The sequence below is a fragment of the Echinococcus granulosus genome (genome assembly GCF_000524195.1).
Source record: "Echinococcus granulosus chromosome Unknown EG_S00007, whole genome shotgun sequence".
In the NCBI taxonomy this organism is placed as follows: domain Eukaryota; kingdom Metazoa; phylum Platyhelminthes; class Cestoda; order Cyclophyllidea; family Taeniidae; genus Echinococcus; species Echinococcus granulosus.
The window spans coordinates 1,293,582-1,314,027 of NW_020170387.1; the positions used below are offsets into that span (position 1 = coordinate 1,293,582).

At 37.3% G+C, this 20,446-nt stretch overlaps 2 protein-coding genes across 2 annotated transcripts in view; one reads left to right on the forward strand and one right to left on the reverse strand. All coding sequences in view use genetic code 11, as the record gives it.

Annotated features, from left to right (window-relative positions):
* EGR_01845 (hypothetical protein) overlaps nt 1-4,493 on the forward strand; it is a gene marked incomplete at both ends in the record, with an annotated part of 12,582 nt that extends 8,089 nt beyond the window's left edge. Inside the window, 5 exons of the mRNA XM_024491094.1 lie at nt 213-277; nt 1,252-1,335; nt 3,225-3,301; nt 4,173-4,215; nt 4,428-4,493. Of these exons, the coding sequence (XP_024354550.1) occupies nt 213-277; nt 1,252-1,335; nt 3,225-3,301; nt 4,173-4,215; nt 4,428-4,493 (335 nt within the window). The remainder of the gene's footprint in view (nt 1-212; nt 278-1,251; nt 1,336-3,224; nt 3,302-4,172; nt 4,216-4,427) is intronic.
* An 11,505-nt stretch (nt 4,494-15,998) lies between these two features.
* Nucleotides 15,999-17,884, reverse strand: EGR_01846 (Homeobox protein DTH-2; the record flags this gene model as incomplete). The annotated part of the gene is made up of 2 exons (XM_024491095.1): nt 15,999-16,661; nt 17,333-17,884. The coding sequence occupies 2 exons, from the start codon at nt 17,882-17,884 to the stop codon at nt 15,999-16,001; spliced, it is 1,215 nt and encodes a 404-aa protein (XP_024354551.1).
* Between the last annotated feature and the right edge of the window lie 2,562 nt (nt 17,885-20,446).

Sequence of the window (20,446 nt, forward strand, 5' to 3'; positions counted from 1 at the left end):
AGCCCGGGAAGACTGTTAGCTAGGGCTTAGTGTGAGGCAAACATTTGCGCATAATTTGTAAATTCCACTGTAAGTTGTCCCCGAAGGAGACTTGTAATCATAAACGGTCATTGCTACAAATATAATTTAATGCTAAGTTAATATTATGTAAATGCGGAATACTTGGTTTGTCGTTACCGAATAAAATTATTTCGATTGGTACAATTTAATAGTTTTTGTTCAAGACAGCAAACAGCTGATTTTCTTAATTAAAACAAAATTAACAAATAAACAAGTTGTACTTTGTCTAAGACAATTCAGAATAGCTCAGAACTATGTTCATGTTACACAGTCGGCAGGAAATTACAGCTCAGAACACTTAAGCCACTTAATTTATTTTTAACGTATATTTGACCAAAATTGGGATATCCTAAAGTTTCATGAGGAATGAAAATGGTTAAAATTGGAAGGATTCCGAAATTTTAAGGTCATATTGAAAATATGACAATTTGTCGTGATAGTGCGATATTATAAATTGCGGTGTTGTGTTTGAGTTTTTCTAGGAAAATAAACTTTGAGGTCTAGTGAATTCCGCGATGCATGGCCTGAGAGCTTCATGAAAGGCATTGCATTAATAACCTGCTCTTTTTACAGCCCACGAATGGGCGTGTGTTTTCGATAACGTGTACGTGTGGGATCACTCGCTTTTCCTTCAGAAAATATCAACAATGGACCACCACCGAATGGCCTCATGACATTTCCCACCTCACACTCCGACATTTCGGCCAACCACAGCAACAGCTATCATCGCTTCCCAACCCACCATTTTGTGCATATTTTATCCACTTTCCCCTCCAGCCATATTTTGCATCAGATATTGCCAAACCACTTCAATGAACCATGTCAAGTAAGCCAAAGAAATTTCTTGCGCACAAAAATTTCAAAAGGAGAATAAACAAGATTTATTTAGAACTGTAAATCATACCTGTTATTAAAGGAATCTAAAAAATCTGATATTTTAGGGTTTTAGGCAACAATCATGTATTTACTTTTATTGTGGATGGAAATGAGGAGCATTTCACAACCAATAAAAGCTAATCTCTTCGGAATGACTTAGAGACTAAGCAAATTTGTTTTTAAAAAATCATAAAAATTTATGGTAGCAATAATTTAAAGTGTTTTTATTTTAGGTTGATAAATTCGGTGGGGGGGGGGGGGGCGCCAACCTTAAGTATTGATGCCTTAAACATCCATTAAATTGTACCCACAAAGTATTTGACTATTTATTTAAGATTTATACTAAACAAATCGCAAATAAAAAGTAAAGTGAATGTGGATTTAAAGGCCCAAAAGAATGTGCGCCAAGAAAATTGCAGGAAGGGAGTTCTTCTGCTACTATTGTGCTTGTTCCATAATGGATTTGCACTTCATAAAAATGCTACAATAAACTTAAAGGAAATGCACAAGGCCCAAGATATATTGGGCCTATTCAGCATTGCAGATTCACTCTGTACAGCAATCTTCGCCCGCGTTTTGTGTGTGTGTGTATCCGGAAGGGCGTGGTGTTCCATTAGCTGATTATGTGGTGATGAACCTGCAAAGATTCAACCCATTGCCTACATAAATACTGCCTGCTTTCCAATTCACTATTTCTTTGAAACGACGCAATTGCCATGGCTGCGCCCTTTCGTTCAGAGAGATATGGCACCAACAATTGTTTAAATATTGCATTTAAATGGATGTCAGCGCTTTGCTCCAAAAAATGCTACTCTTCAAGTTACACAGTATACCGAAGTGGATAGGACTTCTCACTGCACTTTCCCTTAGTATTTTCGGTTGTAATCGTAGCACTTACGCCTGTTGATTAATATTTTATTACTATTGTAATAAATCAAATATCAAGTAGCGCAAGTTGGTATACTTCCAATTCCCGCTTATATTGTGCCCAATTTTTCCCTGAGCACTCATTTCTTTAGCAGACTCTGCATCAAAAATACATTCCCAGTCTCAACTTATCTGTCAGCCTCCAAGCAAACATTACATGAAAGATGGTAACCTTTGCCAATCAATTTTATGACGGCCCTCTCACTACTCGCAGTTGATTCACAGTTTTCATTCGGAAATCTGCTTGGCGCAAACATGGTGATACCGAAGCACAAGAATAAGTCTAAATCCCTTTGCAACCTTGGCCTCTGCCATGTTAGCCTAAGATTTGCAGAAAAGGCACAGTTACAGTGAGCAGGAGTACGGACTTACGGAACAGGCTCTCTCACCGCAAGAATACATTTTTAGGAAGAGGCCAGCAATTTGCGTGACAGTGAGGTCCTCCATCTCCTGACTCCATCCACAGCGTGTGACAAGGTACATCATGGCTGGCAGATGGCAAGAGGGACCTAAGTCCTTGCAGCCAGGCATCTCTATCCTAAAACCTGCGTCCGACAAAACCAGTAATAGGCAGCTAGTTCAATTATGCAAAGCCGGCTTGGCTCTACCTAATCCTAACTCTTCTACTTTATTCCAAGCAAAAAATTGCATTGATGATGCCGCACTTGAGTTTAAGCCTTTAAAGATCTTCAATGGATTTTATCTTGAGTATGAACAATTAGACTTGTACTGAAATGACAGTAGAATATTTCTTTAACATTCATATGTAACATTTAACCAATCATAACTTCGTTAAAAGAACATTTTCTAGCTTACCAGATAGGAGGTATTTGCCTTTGTGGCGCGGAAACATTGTGTTAGTGATGCCACAGCTTGTGCCTTGAATGAAGTAGATATCGACACGCTCATGTAACCGCAAAGATCCTTTGACGGAGTGGAGAACTTTGATAGGAATGCTGGCTCCGGAATAGGGCCACCCGGAGCTGGAATGACTTCCACGTAGGCCATAGAATGGCTTCGACTCCAAGACATCTACTTCCGCCAATATAACTGGAATCATAAAAAACGTGTAGTTTCGGCGTCATATTATTCTCTCTGTTAAATTGTGTGATAATAGGTGATTAGCTGTTTGCCAAGCTGGCTTTTAACCCTGAAACTAGCCAAGTTCTAGTATGGTAATGACTGTAAATGAAAGCAAAAAGATTAATTCAGTGTTTAGAATAGTACACTGATATTGCATAAATTGATTTATAGCAGTCTTAATGATTAAGTACCTAATTAGTAGTAATGAATAGGTATTTTCAGTTATAAGTTTCATAAAGTGAATAAAGGCAGTAGTATTTAATCATTTTACCAGTTAGCTATTACTTATATTAATGGTTTTCACGAACCACAAATTTAATATTTCAATTCCACAAGCAGACAAGTGTGCACCCGGGTAAGAGGTAGGAAACCAGACGTTTTGTCCAATACATAGTGCGGGAGATAATCTTTAGAATTAAAAGCATCTAACAAAGGATTCCTTACATAACATGGCATAATATGCTTTTTCTTGAGTATTTTTTGGGTTTGGCTAAGTATTGAAAGCTCAGGAATTACTACTTTGGAAAAGGCTTAGTGAAGAAATGCCATCGAAGTGGTTAATAGGATTACAACATTGCAGACTAGACACTGGAGGCTGCATCGTCGGTGCAAGTTTATTTCGAATAATACACTTACACGCGCAACGAGGTTCAACTCTGTCTTCAAGTTTTGGTATGATGTGCCAAATGCTCCCAGGTGCTTAAAAGTCGGTCTTTGAACGGAGAGTAATGCAGATTAGGGCAAAGTTTACCTCATTAAATGTCCTCATCCTAGGTTTAGTTTTCTACTCATTAAAATATCACTGTAGATAGTTTATCATCAGTTTTTGCTCAACTATAGCAACACCAGAAACAGGACAATTCTAAGTATATACAAAGGGAGTTAGAATATGACTGCATGGAGCAAAACTTTAAATGGCACAGTTTGTGTGGTGCCCATTAAAACAATGCTTGGTGATGCTTTTGCGCAAAAGTGGTTATTTATTTGCTAAACTAAATTTTATTTCTCATTCGAACCAACTCCTCCCATGTTTAATTTTGAAATATATGCTGCATTTCCAAAACAAATAAAAAAATTGCTCCCGTTATTCCCATAATTCTTATTTGTTTTGCTTATATCTACGCATAATGGTTACTGCGTATTCAAAAACATTTTAAGCAAACTGGATCTAAAAACCGCGTATTTAATACAAATTTTTAACGCTTTCTGGTTGTTTAGTTAATTAGGGACATGTATGAAAAGTGGGCGATGGTTGCAGCAATCCTTCAAGTAAGTAAACAGCCTTAACTCCGTTATTTTAGCACCCTGGAAAAGAGGCAAGATTTTTGTTCAGCACAAGCAGTCTAGCCACTGTAAAGAGTCCTTCTAACGTTAAATTGTGGTTTTAAAGCGGTTACGCGATAACCATAATTACGGGCGAAGCTAAAAAGCTTTTAGGATGGATGCCAAAAGTTGCCTGTTCCTAACTTTTTCTGTAACAGATAGATCATTTTGAGTTTTGTGTCATTCAAAATATGTGGACAAATAATAATAACAAAAATATTTAAACTTTAGGCTGTATTTTTTACATGCATAATTTCAGGGGTACTAAAGGGGACGAATCATAATTATGGGTCTCAAGAGGGCAAACTTTTACTGGTTTACCATCTTTTAGTAGATGAGACACACTATCTCCAACACCCATTACGATTGCTACGTTACCTCATTCACTGTCCAAACAACCATACTTTTTAAAGCCTAGTTGGCCTTAGTAGAGATAAATGTTTGACGTGTTACGTAGGCAAAACGGAAAATCTACGCGAAAAATGGCTTCTTGAGCAGGCTAACTGAACAAAAACAGCATCCATCATGTCAATCCTGAAACGGCGCTTAAAACTTGCAATCACTGTCATGATGAGTGCTGTGTTTGAAGTGTCACCCAGGAAGGTTTTAACTTGTCCCACTGCACGACTTATGGCTTACTCTATTTTCCTTTTTAGTGCTTTAGCAGTGGGTTAATGCTCACGAACGTAAAAATACTTCTAGTATCCCTTTGCTATTATTAACCAGGCACCAAAATTTCGTTCTCTAGAAGGAAGTATTTTAAGGATAACCTTCACGGTGTAAAATAGCGATCCAATAGTATCTTTGGCAGCCCCAACTTCATTTTAACTCAATGCTGGAAAGACACTATTTTCTAATTACATCTTTTACGCTGCAATAGGTTCCTCAACCACTCAGGCCAAAGAGATTCTTTACCACCATAACTTACTTCAGGCTTGAAAGGATAAAATAAGTCAAGGCATTCCAAGTGTTTTGATGCGCATATATGCATCTCAGAATACAGAATAATGACCAGATTAGAATAGAATTTATTTTAATCAGAAAATAAGAGAAGTTTTTGAATTTTTGGTAAAGTCCTCGACCATTCAAAGCAACTGTGTGGGAAATCCAAGCAAAAGTGTCATTAAAAATGCATCTAGAAGACGGGTTTTTGTGTACATCAAATTTAGATGACATTTTCAAATGCGTACCTGCGAAATCGCATTTTATATTTTAAAAAATTGGGACTTTTTTAGACAAACGTTATTTTGGATATATAACTGTATTTCATATACTGTCCTTTTAAATAAACCTATTTTCGGAAGTAATGTTGACCCATATGCTTCGCATGTCTATCGAGATGACTTCGAATGATCCTTACATTTACATGTACTTGACGTTTGGGCGTAACCTCACAGACTTCAGAAATTGCGTCACTTTTAGTTTTTTCAAAAATGAAGATATATCAATATTTTAACCAATATTGACTGGCAATTGTTTCCTACTGTTTGCCTGACACAGTTGGTCCATATTTTAGTCAAACTATTTCCCAGTCCTAACCCACTGCTGTTCTTGGTGGTGTTTTTAAATGTCCCACTCCCTGGATGCTGTCAAAAAGGAGTGTGAAAAAACTTCGACACGGCGTTACTGTTAGTTCAGTCTTGGGATGCAAACACAGATACAGGGATTCAGAAGTCACCTGCCTCGTCTCAGAGGAGGCAACTTTTTCACACCTTCATCCTCCTCGCCAATTTGCACGACTTTTTCTTTATTTGGCACTTGACTCCATGATGAAATGCCTTAATTCAAGTTTAAGTAATTGACATCGAAGAACTTTGTTTTTTTGACGTTTCCCATGTATACCCTTGTATGACAATTGCCTTATTTTCAGGACCGTGACAAAGTGTGAGGTTATATGGTAAATTATCCATTAAAATGACTTTATTCGATATTTGGTAATACCTCTTAAATGTAATGTATATCGTGTTATTTTCGCAGTCTTCATCAATAGCGACTTTGGCTGAACTATTTCCATTTATAGTTAAGCTTTTTCAAGCCACAGATTTACAGTTTCGGCAACCAAATTTAGATATTTTGAATTCAGACAAAAGTAGTCGTTATTGCTTGGATTTTGCATGGTGTTAAAAAACTCGCACAGAAACAAATTTTGATATGACCATACATTAGCGAGACAAAGGGCAAAATAGTGGATGCACAAAATGGGATCAGGTTGATTCCACTACCCTAAACGTTCGGTCAGCCTAAGACCAATGATTTATTTTGAGTAAAATGACTGCAATATTTTTAAGACCCACCATTACCAAAAAAAATTTCACTAGTAAGAAACTTGTTCACTTTTCTCCTCATTAACGAATCTCTTATTTATTTTCTACTTCAAATGGCTTCTTTCAACATTTCCTGAATTCATTTTATTGCTGACATCTTTTAAGGATTCCCTATTTCCAAACTATTTATCATTTCACTAACCAGTTTACCTCTCCTAAACCGGGGTGGAACCACGATATTTTACTTGCCATCGCAGTTATATGTAACGGATGTAGACGACCACACAAGAGACTATCCCAGGGTTAATCATGGCAGAATTCTGAGAGGAGATTTTGTTACCTGGGTCATTTATGCGCCTCAAACTTCCCACTCAAAACGTTTTGAATTATGGTTTGTCATTTAGACATGAGATTAAATACAGTCAAGCATGGAGAAATTAATTCTTGCTATGGCAATTAGTATTAAATTGTATCTATGTGTTTATTAAAAACCAACTCATTCCTTGTCCAAATTAGTGTCTCTTATTTTCTAGTTCAACTTTCTCGATTTTTAGGTAGTATTTGTCAATTTGTCAATTCCTAACTACACTGAAACAGGAGAAAACACATACTGGAAAACATAACACTACCATTCGCCGAAAGAAACATGCAAGAACCAATGTGCACTAAGGCGCCCCCATTTTTTGAGTTTATGTGATTTCCAGTTGTTTTAAGGTTTCAGAGGGGTCCATGGGCAAGAATCTAAAAGTACACATAGTGTGAGGCCCATTAGTCTCCATTTGTGTGTTCATTGTATCCTCGAAAAAATACGCTTTTGATCTTAGTGAATTTCTGGCAGAAAAATGCATTTTTAGATAAAAGAACCCCTGAAATTTACGCATCGTTAAAAATGCCGTTGCAAGGTGTTTCATGATAAGCACACGATTTTGTCACTGCAGTATCTTGCTTGGAGAATGATAGCTTAAGAAACACAAGGAGAAGGGACACGCACCAAAGTCCTGTTTGCAATATCTGCTTTGAAGCAGAGGGAGTCCACAGCTGCAATAATGCCTCGTCAATGATGCAGCTCTCTTCATGAATACTCTAGAGTAATCCCTTGATGAATTTTTCATATCGAAATTCTCGCTGCTTAAAAACCGCGAGGCTGCCGCTACTTCTAGGAGAGGTGCGGCAAAAATGAGAAGAAGGATAGAGAGGCTGCAATTCCTTATGCACATGCTAGTCAATTGACATGGAAAAGTGATAAGTCCGTAATGGAACCATCAGTTGGAAGTCTGCGGCTTGGAGCAGGATGAAGGTCTTGTCAGCGAGGAAAGTTATCTGCTTGGGGAAATCAGAACTTGATAATTTTATGTATGCGCCGGTTTTGGACAGTGTAAAATTGTCTTCCATGATCCGTGTGCTTGCTTGTGCACGTGTTGACGAGCGGGTACCTTCCATTGGCTACTTGACTGAGAGCTCCTTGATTGGCTCCAGGTTAATGAACGCATGCACAGCACTATTCCCAACAATTGTCCCATGAATGGATTCCATGTGTTTCGGACAAGAAATTTGCACTTTATCATGAGTAAATATGCACATTACGACAGCGCCTAGTCTACTGTTCGAGCTCTTCATAGAACTAATTAGCTAACTGGGGCAACTATTTTTTTAATCCACTTGTAATATTTCTTCCAATTTATCTGGTTTTATTACAAATTTTTTAACATGATGCATAAACATATATTTGTAATATTTTTTTGATACCTTGTACTTGCAGATCAAATTTAAAAAGAAGATAATAGGCATGCTCTACTTTTTTTAAAGTTTAATGCAGTTGGTGATAGTCGGTAAAATTTGCACCAACAATAGTTTTGTTGCCTTCAACACTGACAGGTGAGTGTTATTTTTCTAAGTCACTGCTTACAGATGGGAAAGACAAGGAAATTTTGCCAGTGTTGAAAATAGGGTGACACAACCTTTGTATGTTAGAAAAATTTCATTTGTCTGCGGTTATTTAGTCACCATGCCAGAACATGGTTGTGCTTATAAAAATGGTTTTAGAAGCACCAAATTTAGGAATAATTTTGCTGTAAAATCTGAATAACAAATTTGAAATCTATAAAGTCTTAGAATTAACATGCAATGTTTAAGTGAAGAACGCAAAGACCGAATCCCTTTTAATTTTTAATAGCGAGCAAAGACGCCACTTTGTAAGGCTTGTAGCAATAGAATCAGCAGTTAACGATTAAAAATTCCAGCCATTAAAGCAAAGCAGGCTTTTGTAGACTACAAAAATAACAGATAAAATGTCTTAGCTACTCTCGGCCAAATAATGTGGTACACAGAACGAAACCTAACTTTTGGTAATGAATGTCAAGTTCGGAAGATGAGAGTAGTCTTTCAGACAAATATTCACCAGTCTCAATCACGTTTTTCTGAAAATAATCTAATGCTGCAATTTTTTTAAAAGAACAAAATTTTTGTAAAGAGGCTTGTGAGTTAATTTTTTAGAGATTTCTGTCCGTTCTGGGTCAGCAAAATGACAAAACAATTCCTACTAGGAATTGGACATTGCTAAACGTTTTATGAGATGAGTCGAAGGCAGAACATTGTTTGCTCTAAGCTTCTTTAATAGAATCCTGTGGAACTATTGTTCCCTAGCGTTGCTCAAAACAAATTGCCTTTTTAAAAACAAAGATCCTTTCCCTCTGTGAGCGGTGAGAAGGTGAAGTGGCAAATAAGAATACTACCATACACACATCGAAGAAATCACAGAACCCATTTCTAACTTAGACTGTCTGGGAATCCTAAGCTTCTCCTTTAGCAAAGCAAATCATTGCCCTGTCTTATTATTATTCGGGGTGGCTGAAATCTCTAAAATGAGAAATAAATGTGCAAAGGTTTCTAATCACAAATTCTTTCATATTTAAGCAAAATTGAATAGGATTTACTAATTTTTAACAATCACATATATAAGGGTTTTTAATTAACTTTATTTAAAATAATTTCTGGACCACACGATCTGCTATTCGATACTTACCAGCTACTGTTATTTTAAACCTACCCAAGCAATTGCCAAGTTTGTACTAAAAAATAATTTTGAGTTTCACACCTTCCTTTGTTCTAATATGTTTATCGTCAAGATGTCAGCGAGGTTTCGGATTTACAAAACAGCTTTCAAACCAATGCCGCCATAAAGTTAAGCTTTACCAATTGTTTTTTAGTGTCAAATCCAAATTTAGTGCCATCAGAAACATTTCATCATCTCCACCAAAACTAGTGAAACTTTATATTCCTTTCGACCGAAAGTGGCTTTCATTTGTGCAATGCACCAATTGTGTAAGATTTGGTTTGCGTTTTTTACAAGTTCAAAACACAGGTAATGCCACAGATTGTCCTCGTTCGCTAGGAACTATGTTAAATTCCACAGTCTTGATTTCAATGACTCTGCACAAATACCTTAAAATCGAAAAAATCAAAAGTTCTCAAACAGCCAAGGCTCTGCCTCCCTTTTGTCTTCTTACACATATTTTTCAAACTATTTATAAAATTGGGATTAAGGGAGTAATTTTTACGCCAACATAAGTAGCCCTCATTGTGATGTGAGTGTTCATAGCCGAGAAACTGGCATAATGTGATTCTCAGATGAGAGGCCGCTATCTTGCATTTCTTTCCCTATGCAATAATTTTTCTTTTAATTTCAAAAAAACTATTTTACTTATCTTTATATCAAAATGTGCAATAAAACAGGCTGGTTTTTGCCTCTGGTAAACTAATTTGTGATTGCTGATAGTAACAGTATGTTTGTTTGGGTCCACTCCTCCGTATCGAGAGATCACGCCAGAAATTTAGCTCTGAGGTGTTCACGTACCTAAGCCCAAATGCGGCATCAGGCAAACATCAAACATTTCACCGACTGTTTATATTTCCCATAGCGCTGCTGTGACCGAAGCCAGCCTCCTACGAGAGTACCATATCTTCACAAAAATTTTGCGAATACTAGCAAACACGCACACGCTCACGCATAGAGATTGCCTGATTTCTTTATTTTTTGCAATTCCGTCTGTAAAAAGGGATTAAATCAAGGCCTGAAAAAATTGGTAGTTGTGTATACCACTTTAAAAATATATTTGGCCGTGTTTGAGCTCTGCTCCAAAGTTTCCCTTATTTCGCAAGTCAGTACCTGGACGGCATTCCACATTATCACTGGTCTTTCCTTCGCATACACAATTTAAGCTTTTCAGGTTACCTAATTTCTTCGTGTTCTTTTCTTTCTTGACTCAGCTAAAAATAATTAGCAAAATTTTAAATGGGCACTACGGGAAAATCAGCTCTACATGCTAAATTCATTTAACCATAATCCATAGATTGAGCCTGTTGTCCAGAGAATTAATTGTTGCAAAAGTTGTGGTGCGCTTACTTTAATTTAAATAGAGTCTCTTTAAGCTGGAGATTTCGATTTTAAACCGAACTTGGTAATGGTGATCTTTCAAACGCTAATATTATTCACACTTTACTGATATAATAAAGTAGCAATTCTGTTACACAGCATTTCCACTTGATTTAATGTGAAAAGATTTTTGGCGATTCTTTTTTGATTTGTCATGCATTTATAAGGGATCGAAAATGCGCCGAAAGTATTAGGTTGTTTGCCTTTAGTTCTATATATGTATGTGTAATGTTCCTAGCTATTTAATTTATGCAGATGTGCAGGGTGTGCATCAAAGATCTGAACATTTCAAAGAAATTAAGTAGAAAGAAATCCAACTGCGTGAGCAACATGTGGTATATGTTTATTTGCTAAGCAATGTGTAGAAGATTGTGGTAAAAGATAAGCACCGCTGTCTCCTTGAGGTAAGGGTTAGTATTTGACTAACCGCTAACCTGTAGGCTAGTATGTATGTATGCACGCATGCATGTATGGAGGTGTGTTATTACACGTGTAAGTAGACCAAGTTTGACCGTGTGTACATGCACACGAATGTAGTCATTATTGCACAGTCTCCTTCCTTAGCATGGAGACGGGAGGCAACTGTGCGCAGAGATTCGTTCGCAGAATTCGTACAGACCAAAACTTTTAGTGTGACCAAAGCGGAATGTAGGTGTGATGAGCTGCTGGATTATTTTCTGTGAAAGTGATTTTTGAGTCACAATACCTTAAATTTTATTTGTTGGCATAGCGTAAAAGGTACTTTCAAACCAATCAAGTATTTACAATGGCCAACTAGAAGTACAAAAAATTTGTTTATCCTTATTTGACGTGTCCATTTCTACGGATATTTTCAAGTAAATATAGACTTTTCAGGAAATTAACTTTGGAAATTGGCAATGCTTCAACGAGGAATTCAAATGCGAAATTGATTTTTTGTGCGTTATGAGAACTCACTTTTCAGGTAAATTTCCATTAGTGACAAGAGCAGGTTGGCTAAAATTTTGTCCTAAATTGCATTTTGCAGGGATTTCTGTAATTGCACTTTTTGTATTATAGGGTAGAGTGATGGCTGCATTCTCTTAGATTCTGGGTGTCAAAGTGGTAGTTAATTCTTCTAAGTAATTGCTTGAACAGTAAATCTCATGGAAATCATCTAGCTTTCAAAAGAAAATTGTTGTTAGGTATTATTTCTGTTTGACTTGTTTAAAGATGAGGAAACCCAAAATTCGCCTTTAGAAATCAACCATCATATACTTTATTAACTTAAACTAGTTCATTTAATATTAAACCTTACAGTGCTGATTCTGGTCTTAAATTTTAACACTATCCGAATTTAAGCCTCGTTGTCGGTCCCCTCAAACCCTCTTTAACTCTACATAACTGAATAGGCAAAATTCATCCTGATTTAACAATACATATGATTTATATGAATAGGAGTTCGCAATGCCTCACGCAATTCCGTTCTACCATGGAGTTGTCACAATGTGACTTAATACAGATAAATGGGTTGAAGCATGTGAGACGTGATTTGAAAGTGTGTGCAAATATGTGTGTGCTAAGAACACTAGAAATGGACTTAATTAAAAAGAATTCGGCTGTGATAAAGCATCTAATACGAGTATAACTATACAACCCATGCTAAAATTGGGTAATTTAGAGCTGCTCAGGTCCTCCGCATCCAATTGTCTTCATCTTAGCCACTGTTGTCATGATTCACACTCTTCGACATTTACTGAGACTCATATTCCTTGTTAACTACTTAATAACAATTTTCTAAAAACTTAATGCAAACATTTGCAAATTTAGGAGTGGTTTTTATTTTTTTAAAGTGCGCTAAAATTGTGAGTCGTAAAAAGCATACTTTGAGAAGGTAAAGCTTGACACAGAAATAATTACAAAATGCTTGACAATTCCGATTAATGCTATTATTATCTATGCAATTTCTCCTTATATATAGTCGCCTTTTTATTCTCGAACCACTGAAGTAATGCTAACACATCAAATGGTTACTACTTCCATGAAATTTTCTAGTCTATTTCTGCGCATAACTACGACCATGAAAACTTCATGGATTTATTCCAAGCCCTGGCCTTTTTAGAGAATCACTTTGTAGGCTATTGCACGCTTCATATGGCAAAATTGAATTATTATGGTGCACAAGGCCTAAGATAAGGTGTGCCATTAGTTAAATTGCAACAAACTGACTCAGAGCTACCATAAGAAATCGTTTGTGTGTTCCGTGGATGCTTAATAGTTTAAATTAAAGTGCAGTGAATTGATTTGAACATGTCAGAAGCACCATTTTTGCATTGTTGTTAAAATTCGAGATCGAGGTGCCTGTATTTGAGGCTTCATTTTTCAAAAGAATAGAAGAGAAGAGGATTAGATACGATACAACTGGTGATGGCCAAGGTATCGCGCTTTAAACCATGCAAAGCAGTATGAAACACTTCTCGTTCCATCATGACTGTCATTCGTAGTTTGGAGAATCTGAATTTTAATAAAAAACGAGGACCGCGCATAGTAGCGTGAGTATTTGGGGCCTAGAATTTGGATTTACTTTAAACATTTTCTGAGTTTCTTCTCAATATTTTACAGAAAACTTGCTTTTAAAATGCGTTGAGAGCGATGATTCCCTTATGATCCATTCCTTTTGAATGTCTATTAAATTGAGATCTGTTGAGTTTTGTAGGCACAATTGTACTTAGATTACATTAATCTCACCCGGTTGTAATAATAAACAGTAGGATGAGTAAACAGCAGCCTCATTGTTTCTAAAGTGCTTGCGAAGATTTTAAGGTAACCTTTACAACCTTGTCGAATTTTACTGAACCAAGAAAAACACGCTAGGCAAACATAGATGAATGAGGGATAAAAATTTATTCAATATATACCGAGGATTTTTGCAGTTCAGCCTTGTAAAATTGCTGATCATTAGATGATGAGCTTGGACATCCTAAGAGAAGAAGGTTTTGTCCTTAATTAGAATCATTTCAGGAACCATCCACGTTAAAGTTCCTGGTAAATCAAAATCTACAAGCTGTTCCACTCTTCCTTGAATAACTTCAAGAATTCGGAAAGGGTACTTAAAGGGCGATGTATTTAGCAACAGTGTTGCATTGTAGAGGAATTGTTACATTCGTTACTTTAATGGAACAGTTTTAATTTTATGGTAGCAACACATACCTAAAAACTAAAACAAGTGTTTAAAGTAGAACCTTGGCATTTCCAATTTATTCATTCATTTATTTTATGTAGAACTATTCACGCCTAATTATTTTCAAAATTGAAAGTGTTCCTTGGTTGTCATTGTGGTTTCCCACATAAATTGCATATAGCAGTCAAACTGGGTTGCGCGATTCCTTTCACTAGAATTCAGAATTTCAGGAACCCTATTTTTAAAAGACTCTAAAATATGTCAGCCGAAATTGACTTTATCATCAAGCACCAATCTCCATTTCACTGATGGTTTCTCGTATACCAGCGTGTATACAAACTGAATTTCTTGCTAACGCCTATTTATATCATGATCCTAGAGGTATGGAGTTATTATGATTCACTTCATCGACATGGCTATTTACAATAGGCTCATCAGGAGCTTCTAGAGCCATCAAATGAAAGTGAAAGTGACTCGTATTTCTCTCCCTCGCATTACCCGGATTACTCCAAATAGAATGCATTTATTTTAACCTCAATACGGGTCTAAAATTAGCCTTTTCTTGTTGCTTCACATCTCTATCTAGCACTAAAGCTTTAGTAAAATTGTATCCGGCTGTTTGAATTGATTCACTTTTTTTACAACATTTGCCTGTATGTATGCATGTACTCACGCATCCGGAGTGTGTGGCCCGACTTTCTATTTCGGAAGTTAAAGCAGAACACTGATGTCCTCATTCTCAAACATTTAGACGTGTCACGTTCAAACATGACCTTTACACTGGGCTACGTACATTATTGTACCTCACTCTGAAACACCATAACTCATGGTGCATGGACTCACCATTACTGCCTTCACACCAAAGTACTACTTATCGCTATGTGACTCTAGGTAGCGGTTACTCAAAGCAAATTTTCTATATACTGTACGTAAACTATTTGATGGGTCCAAATAAACTTAGACTCTTCGTTTTCTTTGCTCAACTAAAAGTCGTTGCTTCTCATTACGCGAGGCCTTTTTTAGGGGAGAAGTGAAATCTGGCCGAACGGAGAAAACTTGTTAAAATTTTTTTGTTAGACATCCATTCGTGGAACATCAGCTGACTTTTACATGCACAGGGCTTATAGGAAACTGAAGTTTTACCGTTTTATTTATAAAGTTCATAAATTGCATTAACAATAAAACTCTAAGCTGATATTCTTACCATCATAATGGATCTTTAAATTTTAAATGAAAATATGGAAACCATGATGACTTCTATTTTTACAACCTGACTACTTTGGGTGATTGGAAATCGACTGCTTGAACCGGCTGGGGACCATCCATAAAGATGTTCTCTTCCCATGGGGAGGCAACTCTATGAGTTATTTTCAACACTGGATCCTTATCCATGGAGTGGCACACGATATCGCTGTGGGCCTATTGAAGCTATCTCGATTAGCCCTTTTGCAGACCTTGATTAGAATTTCGTTTTAGTCATAGTCCCAAACCTAGCGGACATTATATTAAAGCGAGTGTAGAAAGAAAAAGTAAAAAAATTAAACGGCTCATAGGCTTATTTTGTTTATTGCTTTGTTTAAAGATGGGTTTTACAAAAAAGTGTTGCGTTCTCACTCACTAATGCGTTTTCCCTATTCATACCTGTGGCATTCCAATAATGCTGCATCAGCCGTACCTGCACTGAGCGACGTTTTCTAAGCAGTATACAAATCTCGATATCGAAAATAGTCAATCGGAGTTTGTCGGGCTAGTTAAGGGTTGGAATTGCTTCACCCGTTTTGAACATTTGAGGGAAAATCGTGGATAGGGAGAATATTCGAATGAATTTTTCTACACTTTCAAGGAATATTTATTCCATCCAGATGCCTTTCGAATTAATCATTGATTGTGTCATTTAGTAGAAATCCATGTTTCGCATTGCATACTCGTTGTCTCTCATCTCCACCCCAAAGGCGTGCTTTGATGGGACTGCGGTCTCCTCAGCAGATGTACGCTGGTACCCCTCGAAGGTGGGTTTCGAATTAGTAGAGTTCGGAGGATAGTCGGTGGTGGAGGAGAGGGCCTCAGGGTTCATATTGCTACTGAAAATGCTCGCTGTGAGCCGCTTTGAAGAATCGCAGTCCGAGATGCAGTGATTAAAATAGGATCGACAGATATCTGAGCATCCATTCTCACACTCCCGCCGAGGCTCTCTTGGACCAAAGAGGAACATCGTCTGCCCACTGTAACCCGAATAAGGCGGAGCAGAACCCGGAAAAAACTTGGTGTCGGGTGGTGGGATTGTGGACTCGAAGGCGCTGAAGAGCTCCTTTGGTTCTGACGTCAGCGAGAAACGACCCTCGTTAGAGAGCGGTTGCAGCATCTCAGACGTCGTCTGCATATCGCTTTTTGTGCTGTTCATATCGTTTGGTGAACTTCGACCGCTCGGAACGTCATCATCTTTGTTCTCGTGTAAGATGCCATTGTTAGATGACTGTGACATGGTCACCAATTGATCCTCTTTTTCTTTGAATGCTCTTTTGCATTTGTAGCGATGGTTTTGGAACCATATTTTCACCTAAATTGGTGTTCACGGATCTCTTTAGCTTTATTCCACACGATGTGCTTTCTCCAATGTTCCAAATTTAAAGTAGGAAGTTAACTTCTTGCTCTGTGGAAACAAGCTTACTATCTTTATGATCAAAATCCTTTACAAACAATTCTAAACATTTAAACCGTAGAATTTTACCATCACACAAAATAAACAATTTGTTCCAATTATTTACTAGTTAGGTAACCAATAACTAATTGATGATACAAATTGCTTTGTGAGTCTCAAGTCAAAGTCTGACGTTGTTGTCACCATCCTCTAGAGTTTCGCCTGGCAGAATATTCATAAGCTGGCTTTTATTTTTCTTAAATAATATTTGTGAAGGACTATATCTACCCCTTGTTCTCTATTAATATGCTTATTCTCTTCCATGAAAAACCAATTCCTCGTAAAATTGTTGGATTAAATACGTATTTATCCACAGGGGATGGTTAGCTGTTTATGCAATCATTGACTGTTCAATAGGTGAAATTTCCCGCTTAAATAAGATTTGACGTCAGTTGTTTGACTTGCAACAATCTGATTTTCAAATAATGTAATTGTTTCTACCATTTCTGCTTCACTTTTTAAGCATTTAGGCATGATATAAAATAAGTTAGTTAATTTTATCCAAAAAAAAATATTCCTATCGCTTTTACTTGCGTCGGCGTTAGATTGATCAGCTGGGCCAGGTGTTCTCTCTCGGGTGCGTTGAGGTACTTCTGCTGTTTGAACCGCTTTTCCAGTTCCAGCACCTGCACCTGACTGAAGAGTACTCTCCTCTTCCTTCGTTGGCTGAATTGTTGCGGATGGTGTCCAGTGCCAACTTGTGTCTTTTGCTGCGACTGCGGTGTTTGTCGATGTGCTGCCAAGGCCACAGCCATCGCAGCAGCCGTTCGCTGCGTTTCGTAGTCCCTGTTGGCCGACTGACAGGCACCTGGCGTGAGGCCCGGTGGTGGTATCATCGGCGATGTCTGCGATGGCGGTTGTTGTATCGAAGGTGAGGTGTAAGCTGGAGTGTAGGGAGTGTAGGAAGATAGAGCAGAGACGCTAGAGGGCTGTGAATAGAGGAAGGGTGCCGAGGAAGGAAAGGAAGAGGGCATGGAAAGACCAATTTTCTGCTGCAGATTTGTCTCCTCCAGTGGTGTGTTGCGAGACTGCAACGCCATTGGGCAGGGATTGGCGGCACTGACCGCATTCGTCGCACCCATGAAACAACTGACTAGATGAATAAAAATGATGTATTCTATAAGGTCCTATGCTTTAATTTAATTTGCTTTCAATAAAACATTAACATATCTTCATTCTAAAATGCCTGGGATCTAGTCAATCAAAATAACCTCGGGTGAATTACCCAATTTCTAGTTGATACGGCGAATTTAAAAGTACATTCCCGCCTTATTTTGCAACGAGAGCGCAAAATTGGCATTGGAATTAAATATTTTTCTCTACGTAAGCAAGTTGTGGCTTTGGGTCGAATGTGTATCAGCCACTTTCATACAGCTCTGCTCAGAATAAAACAGCATGGACTTTTGCTAGAAGAAACATTTATGTTATTCCTTTTTGTTTTCAGTTTTATTTTATACATTCCAAGTTGTTACATTAGATTCTATTCTACTCTGTAAAATTTGAGCTCCTTTCGGCTAGATTCGTGTAATGGCCTATGTAGTGGTTTGGAAAATTGTAACCTGACTGACCACAACCCCAAAAAAACGTGGCAAAGCTCGGAAAATGGCTTAGTAACACTACAACCATCACTAACTACACAGTTCCAACTTGGATGTTAGAGTTTCTAGGTGGCACTATTCTTAGACGCATGTGATCTTGATGGCCAATATGCATTTTCCCCTTATTCCATCTCTCTTGAATACCGAAAAAGCCGCATTTATGTTTAGACTTCGAAAATTTGAGAACGAATTGAAGGACCACGTGTTGTACACTATTTTTAAATCCTTCAGATGATTGCTTTCAGGTCATGGCGTGGCTAAACCTGTAAGGGTATAGCAACAGGGATTAAATTCGGTTTGAATCCCAACCATCCCTGAGAGTGACTGTGATGATGAAGCCTTAAGCCCGAAGGGGTCTATCTTCGTTAGCTTAAGTGGCAATTTTAGGTGAGTTAATAAAACCCACTTCGAGGGAATATGGGGTGTTGAAGGTCGGGATTAAGTAGGGTTTGAACTGCTCTTTGGACTAGGGCAAGCAAAAGAGTCCCTTTTTTCTTAAAAAAACCCCCAATTTAAGTCGATAAGATCAAAAAGGTAAAATAAACATAACTTTCAACTTAGATTTCAAAATTTATTGTTCATCTTATAAAGTAGCGAATATATAGAAAGAGCTTTCCCTAGCACATCCATAATTAATTCTTATGTAATTAACTTCAGTGTTGTGGAAACACAAACATCAAGAACTACGAAGAGGAAATTTCAGTAAGCATAACGCGAGATTTTAGCGTACGTATATGCAAAATTTGAATAAATTGTAAAAGCCTAAGTAACTTACGTCTATCAAACAAGTTCATTCGCCAAAGGAATCAGATAAGGGCCAGTCAAATCTTGTCGCACATCAATAAGGGTTGTACTTGGACAAACTATGTTTCGCGTGCTTAATATCTAAGTGTAGCGTTACAAGAATTGCCGTATTCTTACTTAAATTAGGTTGTTAATCTTTGCGAATTGTACCAATTTGCCAAGGAACTCATTAACTTTGGCAACCTTATATTGATGGTACCATGGAAAATAGTTCTAATTTTTTCAACATCACCTCGAATGCAAAGCACTTTCTAATCTCGAGTTCATAAAATTGCAAATAAAACCGTCTCTTCACACCATTTTTCCACCCTTCATTTGAAAGTTTTGAAAAAAACTTGTTTTTATGTACGATAAATGGAGTAAGAAAACGACAAAGAGTAAAATCTTGTTGAATTCGAACAAGCTGAGTCGGACTGCCTACTTGAAGACTTAAAATAAAAAAGCACTGATAAAGTAGAGCTCAGCATTAGGTGATCAGCTCATTTCGTTAATTGTCACTTTCTTCTCGGTTGTTCCATGGACATGATAGCATCCCATTAGTCATCCTAAGCGTACACATTGCTTGCAATGGAAGTGCAAGTTTCACTTATCGAGAATGGATAATTGGTATCAACGTATCAAGCAGCTGTGAAAACACATTAAACCTCAACAAATTAGTTAATCTAGGTTAAAATTTGCTAAATTCTTGCATTTAAAATTACACATGTGAATAAAAATGGCAGAAACACAAATGACTCTGCATTCATAGCTATGGCTTTTATTTGAATAAAATAAATGCTATTTTGATGCACAAATATGAAAAGTGTGGAGTAATGCTATTTTTACTCTATGCGGCATTGAATGCCTTTCCTTCGTAGCTGTGTAAATAAAGAATTAGATTTATTGCTAGACGTAAAGTGTGACAAACTTATGGCCTCAGATCGCCTTAAGTACCCCTCAACCCCTGTTAGATACAAATTAGATTACTAATAAATAGACAAAAGCGAAAATGTTACAAATCAATGGGTTAAAATCTCTTAACGGAAGTTGAAACGGAATATTTAATTAGCTAGAAAATGTAAAGCCAGTGGTATAGTAAAGCTTCCCATTATCTTCCTTATGTTTTATTGTTAATGAATATTGTATGTCACCCCATTTTAGATTAATGCGACTTGGGTCCCAAAAGCCACAAGGGGTAATCAACTAAGACCGACTAGGCCTTTTGAGTAGGTGAGATCCCAGAAATGTGTAACAGAGCCAAAT